This window comes from Notechis scutatus, chromosome 14 (assembly GCF_049901735.1).
Source record: "Notechis scutatus isolate UNSWTSFEM ecotype Mainland chromosome 14, rNotScu1.2, whole genome shotgun sequence".
Lineage (NCBI taxonomy): Eukaryota > Metazoa > Chordata > Lepidosauria > Squamata > Elapidae > Notechis > Notechis scutatus.
The window spans coordinates 7,393,751-7,407,245 of NC_142022.1; the positions used below are offsets into that span (position 1 = coordinate 7,393,751).

Genomic DNA, 13,495 nt, shown 5'->3' on the forward strand with positions numbered 1-13,495 from the left:
ATCAGGAGAGGAGGCTCTCTGGGCGTGGCAAGCGTTACTCCGCCTTCCCGGAGAGGGGCAGAGTCGTGGGGCCAATCAGGAAGAAGAGGGCGTGTCCCGGGAGGCCTCTGCTTTGTGGTAGGTAAGTGGGGGAAGGAAGGGGTCCCTCCGTCGCCCAACGCACCCCCTATTGGGGGGGAGGAAGAAGGGCGCCCCGGGATCCGTCCATCCCTTAAACGGGGAGGGGGCAGCAGTGTGGGGCAGTTGGGGGGCAATTAAGGACCCAGTGTTGGGGAGGGGGCAGCAAGGGGACCTGGGGGGGCAATTGACTCGGTATTGGGGAAGGGGGCAGCAGTGATGAGGCTGGGGGGCAATTGACTCATAGTGGGAGGGGGCACCAAAGAAGGCTGGGGGGCAATTAAGGACTCAGTATTGGGGAGGGGGCAGCAATGGGAGCTGGGGGCCAATTGAGTATTGGGGAGGGGGCAGCAAAGGACTGGGGGGCTAATAAGGACTCAGTGTGGGGAGGGGGCAGCAATGGGAGCTGGGGGCCAATTGAGTATTGGGGAGGGGCAGCAAAGGACTGGGGGGCTAATAAGGACTCAGTGTGGGGAGGGGCAGCAATGGGAGCTGGGGGCCAATTGAGTATTGGGGAGGGGCAGCAAAGGACTGGGCGGCTAATAAGGACTCAGTGTGGGGAGGGGGCAGCAATGGGAGCTGGGGGCCAATTGAGTATTGGGGAGGGGGCAGCAAAGGACTGGGCGGCTAATAAGGACTCAGTATTGGGGAGGGGGCAGCAATGGGAGCTGGGGGCCAATTGAGTATTGGGGAGGGGTCAGTAAAGGACTGGGGGCTAATAAGGACTCAGTATTGGGGAGGGGGCAGCAATGGGAGCTGGGGGGCCAATTGAGTATTGGGGGGGGCAGCAAAGGACTGGGGGCTAATAAGGACTCAGTATTGGGGAGGGGCAGCAATGGGAGCTGGGGGCCAATTGAGTATTGGGGAGGGGTCAGTAAAGGACTGGGGGCTAATAAGGACTCAGTGTGGGGAGGGGGCAGCAATGGGAGCTGGGGGGCCAATTGAGTATTGGGGAGGGAGCAGCAAAGAGGGCTGGGGGGTCAATTAAGGACTCATTGTTGGGGAGGGTCAGTAAGGGAGTGGGGGCTAATAAGGACTCATTGGGGAGGGGGCAGCTAAGGGGGCTTGGGGGCCAATTAAGTATTGAGGGGGCAGTCGTGATGAGGCTGAGGGGCCAATTGACTCAGTATTAGGGAGGGGGCAGCAAGGGAGGCTGCGGGGGAGGGGGATGACAATTAAGGACAATATTGGAAGGGGGTGCAGAGAAATAATAGGAAACAACCCTCCCCCAAAGAGGTGGGAAGAAATTAGTGGGGTACGGAGAAAAGTGGGGCAACCGGTTCCACTCCCACGGAGAAGGAGGAAATGGTAGAGGCAGATTTGTGGGAAGAGGAGTGAAGGAGGATTGTGCCAGTCCTTCCTTCCTTCCTTCCTTCCTTCCTTCCTTCCTTCCTTCCTTCCTTCCTTCCTTCCTTCCTTCCTTCCTTCCTTCCTTCCTTCCTTCCTTCCTTCCTTTCCTTTCCTTCCTTTCCTTCCTTCCTTCCTTTCCTTTCCTTTCCTTTCCTTTCCTTTCCTTTCCTTCCTTCCTTCCTTCCTTCCTTCCTTTCCTTCCTTTCTTCCTTCCTTCCTTTCCTTTTCCTTTCCTTCTTCCTTTCCTTTCCTTTCCTTTCCTTTCCTTTCCTTCCTTCCTTTCCTTTCCTTCCTTCCTTTCCTTCCTTCCTTCCTTCCTTCCTTTCCCTTCCTTCCTTCCTTTCCTTCCTTCCTTCCTTTTCCTTCCTTCCTTTCCTTCCTTCCTTTCCTTCCTTCCTTCCTTTCCTTCCTTCCTTCCTTCCTTCCCTTTCCTTTCCTTCCTTCCTTCCTTCCTTCCTTCCCTTCCTTCCTTCCTTCCTTCCTTCCTTCCTTCCTTTCCTTTCCTTTCCTTTCCTTTCCTTTCCTTTCCTTTCCTTTCCTTTCCTTCCTTCCTTCCTTCCCTTCCTTCCTTCCCTCCTTCCCTCCCTCCCTCTCTCTCTCTCTCTCTCTCTCTCTCTCTCTCTCTCTCTCACACACACACACACACACACACACACACACACACACAAGCGAAGTCTTTGCTATCGGTGGGTGGCACAGCCAGACATGCTTCAGACAGGATTGGGCCGATGGGAGTCCTTCCCAAAGACCCAAGATAGGCAGATGTTGACGTTGGAAGGTGTTACACATCTGGTGGCAGGATGTCAGCGGTTCCCAGTCAAGCTGCCTTTTGCAATTGACAGGCGGTGTGTTTGCCAATGTCCATTGTCATTAGGATATTATAGGATATCGGTAATTGACCAATATGGTATAAAATGCTGATTAGAATGGTTATAAATATAAGCAAGAAATATAGGATGATATTATGTGCACAAGATATATGTACCCAACCAACACACTGAACTTGAAAGATGGTTTTATTTGTTGTTTTTGTTATAAAAATAAAAACTTTTTTTAAAAAAAGGATATTATAGGATAGGACGAGGACTAGGATAGAGAGTAAAGTAGAATAGAATAGAGAATAGAATAGAGAATGGAATAGAATAGAATTAGAATAGAAAATAAAAATAGAATACAGAATAGCAATAGGAATAGAATAGAATTAGAATAGAATAAAGAATAGGAATAGAGAATAGAATAGAACAAAGGAAGAATAGAAATAGGAATAAAATAGGGAAGAGATGGGAATGGAATAGGAATTGAATATTTTATTTAGTCATATGTGATTACACACACAAGAAATTTGTCTGCGGTACAGAAGTTCTCAGTGTACATGCAAAGCAGTAGAGTAATAATGATAAGAATATGATACCAATAACAATGGGTTGTAGAGAAGATGAGAAGGATAATAATCATACTACAGCCATACAACGTGGGTAAATAGACATAAGGCAGCACTGAGAATTAGGTGTTAATCGGAATGATGGCATGAAGGGAAAAAACTCCCTGTGTCGAGTTGTTTTGGCATGCAGTTATTATTATTTCCTTTTCCAACAGCGACTTCTTCTTCTTCTCCTTTTCTTGCCAGCTACTTCCAGTTGGCCGGACGATGCCTTTAATCCTGTTGTCGTGAAAGACACCCCCCCCTCCGGCCCATGATGGAGTTCCCCGATCACAGCAAAAACTTACTCCAAAAACTTTGGGAACAGCAGCATGAGGGTTTCCTTTGCGACTGCACCGTCATAGTGGGCAGCACCCAGTTCCTGGCCCACCGGGCCGTCCTCGCCTCCTGCAGTGCCTTTTTCCAGATGTTCTACAAGGAGCGGCTGGATAAGCGAGACTTGGTCTCCATCAACAGCGAGATCGTCACCGCCCCGGCATTCGGGCTCCTGCTGGAATTCATGTACAAAGGCAGCCTCTCCTTGGGCGACATGCCGGTGGAGGACATCTTAGCCGCGGCCAGTTATTTGCACATGAACGACATCGTCAAGGTGTGTAAGAAGAAGCTGCAAGCCCGGGCTTTGGCCGAAGCCGACAGCACGAAAAAGGAGGAGGAAAATCATTTGCAGGTCCCCGAAAGCCAGCCCATATCCTTGCCCCCGCCTCACTCCTGCGACCCCGAGAAAAACAAAAAAGGAGACTGGAACATCGGGCAGAAAACACCTCCTGAGGAATTATCGGCCTCCATTTTGGACGTTGCGGATACCACCCAACCGGGGATGGACGCTCCCTCCGCCTCTCGGCCTCGTCCGCCACCCATCGTGGACATTTCTCTCTCCAGCCCGAGCAGCTCCACCGAAACTCTGTTGTGTAGCTCGTATCCTTCCGGGAACGGAGCCGAGGGGACGTCCGGTTTGGACCTTCCTCCGGAGAGGTACAGAGAACACCACGTCGAACACAAGGAGCCCACGAATCGGTCCATCAGTGTCAAGGTGGAAGCGATTGTGATTTCTGACGAGGAAACGGACGGGGTGGAGCAGCTGGAGGTCCCTCCTGCTCCAGAATTGAGACTAGAAAGCATCTTTCCAAAATCTGGTGGGGAGGCGGGTTCCGCGGGAGGCTGCGGGCGACACCTGGACGCTTTTGAAGAGCCCAGTGGGATGGAGGAGGTCTCTTCGGAGGGCAGCTTCCTACCTCCAGAAAATGCCCCGTACCACTTGATCCACATGCCGGGAGGTCAGACTTTTTCCACCATGGCTACTCCTCCGTTGCACGAACAGATGTACTTGCAGGATTATGATTCCCACTCCAATTTTAGCCTCTTTACGGAGGACGTCCCCACCTGCAAGACGTGCGGGAAAACCTTTTCCTGCTCCTACACCTTGCGGCGCCACGCGACCGTCCACACCCGGGAACGGCCGTACGAATGTCGCTACTGCATGCGGAGTTACACTCAATCCGGAGATCTTTACCGGCACATCCGGAAAGCTCACAACGAAGATCTGGCCGTGAAACGCTGCAAACACGACGTGGAAAATCCTTCCTAGGGGCTTTTCCCACGGCGTAGAACGGTTTCCTGAAACGAGGAACAAAATCCTCCAGTCGTCTCCATTCCTGGCGGAAGAAGCCACGCCACTGGTGTCTAATTTTTTTTTCCCGTTCCTCCTTGGGCCGGATCGCTGTATCCAAAACTGTCCCGTCTGTACTGCTGCAAAAATTTCAGGGTTCGGTTTTCTCTTTAGTGGGGAAAATATTTTTTCCGCCAACGCAGAGAACCGACTCTGGCCATTCTCTTATGTCCGATTCAAAAAGAAACCCACTTTAAGCCACATCCCCGAACGAGGATCGCTTGTGTGTTTGTGGGTTAACCTGCCGATACAGCGACTCTTCCGTGGTGTTAGCCCCCCCCCCAAGAGACCGGCCTTGTTAAGTTTGGTGGGGGTGTGTGGCTCTCTTCTCCATGCCATTGGCAGTTCAGAATTTTATTCAGGAAAACGGGGCACCAGGATCTATCCTCAGTTGTGAATGGTACCAAGCAGGCAAGACTTAATTGACAGAAAGGTGCAGGATAATCTTCTAAAATGCCACAATGCTGCCTAGAGTGAGTTAATGGCTTCAGACACACCTGGATGCTCCTATGCTAGGGATGAGGAACGGGTGTGAGGCCCCCACCTACCCACCCAAATTGGGGGAAGGCACCCTACAACTCTCCGCCCCCACCTCCAAGCAATGTCCTTTTCCTTCCTCAGCTGCCACTGCCATCTGCCCGGTTGCAATTCCCTAACCTGTTTGTAAATACCGTAGTTCCAGTGTAGCCTTATTGAACAAGACACCTGTTCCATAGTAAAAAGAACAACAAAAATGATAAGAAAACCCCCAGTGTTCTGTGGTACTTGGGATTTTATTTTCCACTTTTAAAGGTGCACCTCCTAACCCAATTGAAATGTGTTCGGCTTTAGTTGTTTTAAGTATATTGGCGGGGGGTGTCTCGGCGGTCTCTGAGCTTGGTGGTTTTCTTGCAGACGTTTCATGACCCAACTAGGTAACATCATCAATGCTAGAAGGGATGGGAGTTTGTGAGGAGGAGGAGGAGGAGGAAGGAAGGAAGGAAGGGAGGGAGGGAGGGAGGGAGGAAGGAAGGAAGGAAGGAAGGAAGGAAAGGGAGGAGGAGGAGGAGGACTGTGGGGTCCTTGGTGGTCTCTGAGCTTAGTGGTTTTCTTGCAGACGTTTCATGACCCAACTAGGTAACATCATCAATGCTAGAAGGGAGGGGAGTTTGTGAGGAGGAAGGAAGGAAGGAAGGAAGGAAGGAAAGGGAGGAGGACGACTGTGGGGTCCTTGGTGCTCTCTGAGCTTGGTGGTTTTCTTGCAGACGTCTCATGACCCAACTAGGGATCATCATCAGTGTTAGAAGAAAGGGGGTCTCTGGAGTAGAGGAAAAGGAAGGAGGAGGAAGAGGACTGTGGGGTTCTTGGTGCTCTCTGAGCTTGCTTGGTTTCTTGGAGACGTTTCTCGACCCAATTAGGTAACATCATCAGTGTTAGAAGGGAGGAAGGTTTGCTGCAAATGCCCCTTCTAGCACTGATAATGTTACCTATTTGGGTCATGTAACATCCGTCTCATAAAGAGCAAACTCCACTCCACTCCACTGAGTTAAAAGGTATATATTTCAAACAAGTGGAATGTGTAACAACGTTCATCCTACCAACAATTAACATTGCCCTGCGCCCGTGATGGCAAACCTATGCCACAGGTGACACGCAGAGCCATTTGTGCTGGCATGCGAGCTGCAGGCAAACTTACCTCACTGCGCATGTGCGTTCCTCACAGCTGATTTTGGGCCTGTTTGAGGCCTTTTTCGGCCTCCCAGAGGCTTTAGGAAGACTTCTGCAGGCTTTTCAGGCCCAAAAGTAGGCCCGTTTCGTCACTTCCTGTTTTTCCAGAAATACCGGAAGTGATGAAACGGGCCTAGTTTTTGGCCTGCAGAAGCCTTCCTAAAGCCTCTGGGAGGCCGAAAAGGGCCTCAAACCAGCCGAAAATCAGCTGTGACGTGCAGTGCAGGTAGAGGGGTGGCTGGGGGCGGGTAGGGATTGCGCACGCATGCTTAGGAGGAATAGGGGGGCGCACATTGGCTTCTGGGTGCTGGCACGCAAGCACGAGCGTGCAAGTGCGTGCACAATTTTTGGTACAGGAGCCCAAAAAGGTTAGCCACCACTGTCCTACTCCATCATGGTACCTGAGGAAGATTTTTCTGACATCATTGGGAATCTGAAATCTTTTCCTTTTTTTCCCCCCTTCTTCTTCTTCTTGTTCTTCTTCAACCACTTGTACTCCTGGTTTCTAATTTTCATTCAACGTTTTTGAAAGTCTAGCTGAAATCGTTCAGCTGCTTAACAAGACTGAGTTCTAAAACCGAGATTTAGCATTGTTTAAGGAAGCTGCCCACTCCCCAATTTGAAGCTAAGAATTTGATTTGGAGCAAAGAAAAAACGTTTCCCTATTAGGACTGTTAACAGGAAAATTAAGAAAAATGATGTGTTCCCCCCCCTTTTTAACTCCAAATTTAGGAGCGAAAGAAAACGGAAACCCCACGCAAATTCCCGTTTGCTCGTCGAAAAATAAACCACAAAATACTTGAAATAAATTGCAACAATTTTTTTGCCCCTTTTGTGGGGGGCTTGCCAGCTGCAGGTAAGTTTACTTTGGATTTTATACTTAAGCCATTTCTAACCATTTTTTAAATTTGCAAATTTTTAAACATTTTTCCACTTAAGTTCATGAATAGCAACGGACATAGTTCTTTCCTCCCGGCAAAAATTGTACTGATCTGTTCCACCCTGAAGTAGTTGTGTGATTTCCTTTGGCGGTGCCGGAAGTTTAATCCTCCTGTTCACACCACCTTAGTGTCGAGCTGACTTACTACAAGTCCCAGCAGCCTCGGCCAGTACGACCAAGAGATACTGGGAATGATCACCTAATGATGTTTCTCAAGGCTTGGCAACCTTGCATAGGTGGACTTTAATTCCCAGAATTCCCCTGGCAGGAGGATTCTGGGAGTTGGTCCACCCATCTTCAAGTGCCTTAAAGTTGCGAAACACTAAAAAGCTGGAGAGATGCCAGCTCTGTCTTATTTTGGGGGTGAGAAAAACCCAAGATTTGGGAATTGGACATTGGGAATAACAAGAGGGCTCGGCCTTCACCCCCAAACTGAAGCAGGGTATAGGAGAACCTGGAGCAGAAAACATTTAATCCAAAAAAAAAACACCTGGAAGTAGCCAGATTCTTAGCTTGGGATCCTTGGAAGACCACCGAATAGAAGACAGTTGCCACCAGAGCGGTTCCTACAGCTCAGGAACCCCAAAACCCGTCTTCCGTAAAATCAGTTTTGCATAACGGGGTGGAAAATTAGAAGGTCTCCAAAGGTTTAGGAACGCATTCCGGCGACTGCAAAATTCAGAATAAAATGGGTGGCCAGGAGGGAGAACGTCGGAAGGCCCTCAACCGAACATCTCCTGGGAGGCGTACGTCATGTAAAGGAAACCGTCCTCGTCTTTGTACGTGGTGTAGACATCGCCCATGGTGGCGGACATAGTCACGAGGCTGTGGTTGCCGTTCACCAGGAAGTAGAAGGCCTGCGTGGACATCAGGCCCATCCGATTGCTGTGGGGGTGGTGGGAAAGAAGGACAGGCAAGGTTGAGATCTCAAGGTCTTGGACAGGACTTTGTGTGTGTGTGTGTGTGTGTGTGTTTCTACCATTTCCAAAGTTTCTTGCCATTGTGCGGCTGCAAGGATGATCTGGGCTGGGTTAAGGGACTAGAACTCATCGTCTCCTGGTCATTGACCCAAAGTCACCCAGTTGGCATTTGTGCCTAAGACGGGACTAGAACTCACTGTCTCCTGGTGATTGACCCAAAGTCACCCAGTTGGCTTTTGTGCCTCAGGCGGGACTAGAACTCATTGTCTCCTGGAGATTGGTCCAAAGTCACCTAGCTGGCTTTTGTGCCTAAGGCAGGACTAGAACTCACTGTCTCCTGGTGATTGGTCCAAAGTCACCTAGCTGGCTTTTGTGCCTCAGGCGGGACTAGAACTCACTGTCTCCTGGTGATTGGTCCAAAGTCACCTAGCTGGCTTTTGTGCCTAAGGCAGGACTAGAACTCATTGTCTCCTGGAGATTGGTCCAAAGTCACCTAGCTGGCTTTTGTGCCTCAGGCGGGACTAGAACTCATTGTCTCCTGGAGATTGGTCCAAAGTCACCTAGCTGGCTTTTGTGCCTAAGGCAGGACTAGAACTCATTGTCTCCTGGAGATTGGTCCAAAGTCACCTAGCTGGCTTTTGTGCCTCAGGCGGGACTAGAACTCATTGTCTCCTGGAGATTGGTCCAAAGTCACCTAGCTGGCTTTTGTGCCTCAGGCGGGACTAGAACTCATTGTCTCCTGGAGATTGGTCCAAAGTCACCTAGCTGGCTTTTGTGCCTAAGGCAGGACTAGAACTCATTGTCTCCTGGAGATTGGTCCAAAGTCACCTAGCTGGCTTTTGTGCCTCAGGCGGGACTAGAACTCATTGTCTCCTGGAGATTGGTCCAAAGTCACCTAGCTGGCTTTTGTGCCTCAGGCGGGACTAGAACTCACTGTCTCCTGGTCATTGACCCAAAGTCACCCAGTTGGCTTTTGTGCCTAAGGCAGGACTAGAACTCACTGTCTCCTGGAGATTGGTCCAAAGTCACCTAGCTGGCTTTTGTGCCTCAGGCGGGACTAGAACTCACTGTCTCCTGGAGATTGGTCCAAAGTCACCTAGCTGGCTTTTGTGCCTAAGGCAGGACTAGAACTCACTGTCTCCTGGAGATTGGTCCAAAGTCACCTAGCTGGCTTTTGTGCCTCAGGCGGGACTAGAACTCACTGTCTCCTGGCTTCTAAGCCTTAACCACTAGGCTTATTTTCAAAGAGGATGAGTGTAAACCTAGGCAAACCCAAGGTTTTCCTTTTTCGTGCTGTCTTGAGCCATTTCCCGGTTTTCATTTAATGACATCACTCTAAATTTATTTATTTTTGCCCTTCCTGCATAAATGGGATAGAATTTTGGCCTTCCACAGAAAAATAAAAACAGGGCTCAACGCAGACCTGACAAAAGCTTGTAGGGACAAGTTCCTTTTCAACAGTTCCTCCCTAAATCTTAATGTATTTACAGGTATTTATTTTGTATTTTTTTTTTAAACAGCCTATCGAGTTGAAATAATCAAGGAAACTTGGTTTAATTAATTAAAAAAAACACCCCTTCACTCCAATATTCTTTCCCCAGTTCCTGTTTTTAACTGCTCATTCTGCTCAACGAACCAATACACTATATTAACTAAGGTTAAAACTTTAACCTTAGACTGTCTACCATTGACCTCACCCCTTTCCTAAGAGGTCTGTAGGGGGCGTGCATAAGCGCACCAACGTGCCTACCGTCCCTGTCCTATTGTTTCTCTATTCTTTTATTTTTCTTATATGTACCCATCTCATGTATTCACAACTATGTATACACTTATACTTATTATCTTGTAAACAATTGACAAATCAAATAAATAAATAAATATATACAGTAGAACCATCCGCTTGGAAACAGACCTAGAGATCATCTAGACCAACCCCAATCAAAGTCTTTATTCTGGTCAGTAGACCCTCCCTCTCTGTACTTCAACCCCATCTGCTTCATGGAAGCAGTTTAAAACTGGCCAAATCCAGGAATCCCCTTGTTCTTTTGGGGGATTCCAACACTTCCTTGTTAATCATGATTTAATGACTTGGTTTTCAAATGCTAATCTAGTCAATTGTGAACCCATTTAAGCCCCATTTAAAACATCCTCATCTGTTTTAAACAAAAACATCCTGGAAAGCTCCCTTTTCTAGTTTTTCTCCCTATCTTGGAGAAGCCTCCCTTCCCACATCCTTTAATTAATTAATTTGCCACAAGATTTCAAAGGCTCACCGAATGATGGCTACAAACTGGCCCATGGTGAAATCTCCAGGGACTAAAAACTTCACCTTGTTTAAAGCCGGCAATATTTTCTCCTTCGAATAGCGTTCCACAATCACCTGCAAGGAACCAAGAGCAGAGTCTGAGGAGCTTGGAAAGGATAATAAATGTGCGTTTAAAGTGGTGTTTGTGCATGCCTGTGCTGGCACACAAACACGTGTGTGTTTACATATGTGTACAAAACTGGAAGGACATGAAACAGACCTCAAGAAACAGCAGAAGCAAAAGAGAGAGAGAGAGAGAAAAGAAAGAAAGAGACAAAAGAAGGAAGAAAAAGAATAAAGAGAAAAGGAAAGAAGGAGAAAGAAAGAAAAAGGAAGGAAGAAGAAAAGGAAGGAAAGAAGGGAGAAGCAAGGAAAGGAAGGAGAAAAAGGAAAGGAAGGAAGGAGAAAGAAAAGGAAAGGAAAGAAGGAGAAAGAAAAGGAAGGAAAGGAGAAAGAAAGAAGAAAAGGAAGGAAAGAAGGAGAAAAAGAAAAACAGACACAAGCTCACAACAGTTGTGCAAGAGAGCTGCCCTTAAGAAAATTCATACCACGCACCTACCGGTAGTTTATAAGGAAATCTAATCCGGATTGCAGCCACTTCGTTCTTCCGGGAAACTAGAATAAAAAGTTTTTTCAAAAATTGGAAAGAATTAATGATGGATTGTGGAGGGACATTCCCAGCTTTAATTCCCAGAGACTGGTTTCCTACCCCTGCAGGTTCACACATCACACTAAGCCTCAGTTTAACCATGGTTTGTGAAAGGAATTCCAATCAGCAAAATCCACTCTGCATTAAGCTTTGCAGTACACAAGAGCTGGGTTTACAACTCAGAAAAACTTAGAAAACATGGTTGTCTAGAGATTCTCTTTCTTTCCTTTCCTTTCTTTCCTTCCTTCCTTTCTCCTTTTCTCTCCCTCCCTCCCTCTCACACACACAAAACCCCAAAATGCTTGACCTTAGCCAACCAACCCTTTCCTAAAATTAAACCATGCCTGTCAAAGACAGTTTAATTGTGGTTTAGGGCAGAAACCACAACTTTAAATCTAAAGTTTGGCTATCTGCAGAGGAATAACTTCTGGCCTTTCAGCAGCCTTAATCCCAAATCACCAAAATGTTGGCTGGGAACGATGGGATCTGTAATACCACCTCTCTAGAGGGTTTGGAAAGCTAGTTAGATTCCTGTAACTACAGTTTCCTGCATTTTTACAACAGGACACAAACTATAACCACTCACTTTTTATGCCTAGGATAAACCTAAGTCTTTAATTTTCTATCTCAGGACCCCTTCTAAAAATTATAGAGAAACCCCAAAGCATTTTTGTTGGTATGGATATTTATTCATGCTTATTAAAACTGATACACTTGCTGCTGCTATATTAATATTTATTAAAATTGATGCATTTGCAGGATTTTAATATACTATTATTTTTCTACGCAGGCCAGCAAATAATTTTAGGTCAGAGACCCTTCATGGAGTTCAGGGGGTCTTAGGACCACAGACACCTACCTTAGCAATTCAGAGACAGATAATCAGAGTTGGAAGGGACCTTGTAGGTCATCTAGTCCAACCCCCACCCCAAAAGCAGGAGACCTAGGTTATGTGGAAAACTGAATTAACCGAGTCCACTCGGGTTTACTTAACCCGAGGAAACGTATCGTGAGAACGCAGCCTGCTCATTAGCCTTGAAAATACAGCTCTGAAAATGAAGAAAATAACTCCCCCACCCCCAAAATGAGGTGAATTGCACCCTTGGGCCAACAGGGGGCGGTAACAATGGGGTGGGGCACCTCAAACCAGAGCGTTTACACGGAGCAAAAGAGAAACGCATCACTCACCAAAAGATTTTCGATGTTTAAAGGGCGGAAAGGAGGCCATGGGGAGATCCAGTCGCTGGAGCCAAATTGACAAAAGAGGCAGAGAGGCGCGCCGAGCTCGAGATGGCTCTGCAGTCCCCCCGGCGCGCCTTAAATAGCAACAAAGCGCGCAATTCTTTCCCACCTGCCTTTCAGGATCGGGGCTACTTCTGCTTCCTGGGGGGGGGGGTGAGGGAGGGAGGGAGGGAGGGGTGGATCCACAGCGCATGGATGCGGCTCCGGAGGCGTTCCCCCCCCCTTACCCCCCTCCCCCCTTGGAAGCCGCTGGAATTATTTAACCCAACCCTGGGAAGGCTGGTGATAGGAGTTTCGCGTGTCCACGCGTCCTGGGAACTCCCCGCCACTAGATGTCCAAAAAAACCCGAGATTTATTGGGCTTCCAGAGAGGTCTTGCACCAGTTCCGTTGGGTTAGGAGGAGCCTAAACCGACTTTGCAATGGCAAACCTGACTCGGTTTTTGTTTTTGTGCATGCGTGGGAGAGTTTCAGTTATTACGGGTCGTGAGAACGGGCACCAAGACCAATCTCGCCATTTTTTGCCTTTTCCTCCCCGTCCTTCTCCTTTCCTTCCTTCTCCAGATCTGTATTTCAGCTTGTAAACTCTTGGTGGGGGGTGAACTTTCGATTTATTGAGCCTTTGGCTATACTAACCAGCTAATTCCACTCTCTTTAATATGCTTTATTGCCGTTTCCCACGTTTCTGCTTTTTGTCCCCCTCTTCCCTCCTCGCCTGTTTTTTTCCCCTGACGCGCCGTTTTTGCTTTTTGCTTTCTTAAAACAAATAAACAGCCTTCTCTTAAGCCTTAATGTAAGGCTAACGCGTGTGGGTTTGTAGGTATTTGGGTATCTCTCTAAATCCTATCATGTTATCCTTTTTTTTTTTTAATCTACCTGTTGGTCCATCTTATTGGCTGAGACAACCTGTTTCCATTTGACCGGTGCTTAAAAAAACTAAACTAAAAAACAAACAAACACCCTCTCTTGCTGCGGTGTCGTGTTGTGTGTGTGCGTGTTTTTAATAATACAAGGGATAAACCAGGTTGCCACACTGGTTGAGCTACCTGGCGCCCACCTTCCTTTGCAAAGCGCGTAAGTTTCGCAAAGTTTTTTTTCCCCCCTTCCTTTCTTCCTCGTTGGGCGGGGGAAATATCTCCTGGTGGGTTGGGCCAATCAG

General features: G+C 47.9%; 2 protein-coding genes across 2 annotated transcripts; one reads left to right on the forward strand and one right to left on the reverse strand.

The window, feature by feature from the left end:
• The first annotated feature begins 2,134 nt into the window (after positions 1–2,134).
• Positions 2,135–5,308, forward strand: ZBTB3 (zinc finger and BTB domain containing 3). Its single transcript, XM_087943467.1, has 2 exons — positions 2,135–2,358; positions 3,095–5,308. Exon 2 carries the CDS (start codon positions 3,162–3,164, stop codon positions 4,491–4,493), a length of 1,332 nt encoding a protein of 443 aa, XP_087799593.1. The 5' UTR covers positions 2,135–2,358; positions 3,095–3,161; the 3' UTR covers positions 4,494–5,308.
• A 1,778-nt stretch (positions 5,309–7,086) lies between these two features.
• Positions 7,087–13,416, reverse strand: LOC148129518 (microtubule-associated protein 1 light chain 3 alpha-like). Its single transcript, XM_087943468.1, has 4 exons — positions 12,284–13,416; positions 11,006–11,061; positions 10,415–10,521; positions 7,087–8,106 (listed from the first exon to the last, which is right to left on the reverse strand). The coding sequence occupies exons 1-4, from the start codon at positions 12,528–12,530 to the stop codon at positions 7,944–7,946; spliced, it is 573 nt and encodes a 190-aa protein (XP_087799594.1). The 5' UTR covers positions 12,531–13,416; the 3' UTR covers positions 7,087–7,943.
• Positions 13,417–13,495: the final 79 nt, after the last annotated feature.

Bases quoted from the DNA above. Each gene is read 5' to 3' on its own strand.
- ZBTB3 (XM_087943467.1), top strand. From the start codon at position 3,162: ATGATGGAGTTCCCCGATCACAGCAAAAACTTACTCCAAAAACTTTGG.
- LOC148129518 (XM_087943468.1), bottom strand. From the start codon at position 12,530: ATGCGCTGTGGATCCACCCCTCCCTCCCTCCCTCCCTCACCCCCCCCC. The intron at 11,062-12,283 runs GTGAGTGATGCG...TTTTTATTCTAG, and splicing joins TAAACATCGAAAATCTTTTG to TTTCCCGGAAGAACGAAGTG. The intron at 10,522-11,005 runs GTAGGTGCGTGG...GGTTCCTTGCAG, and splicing joins GATTTCCTTATAAACTACCG to GTGATTGTGGAACGCTATTC.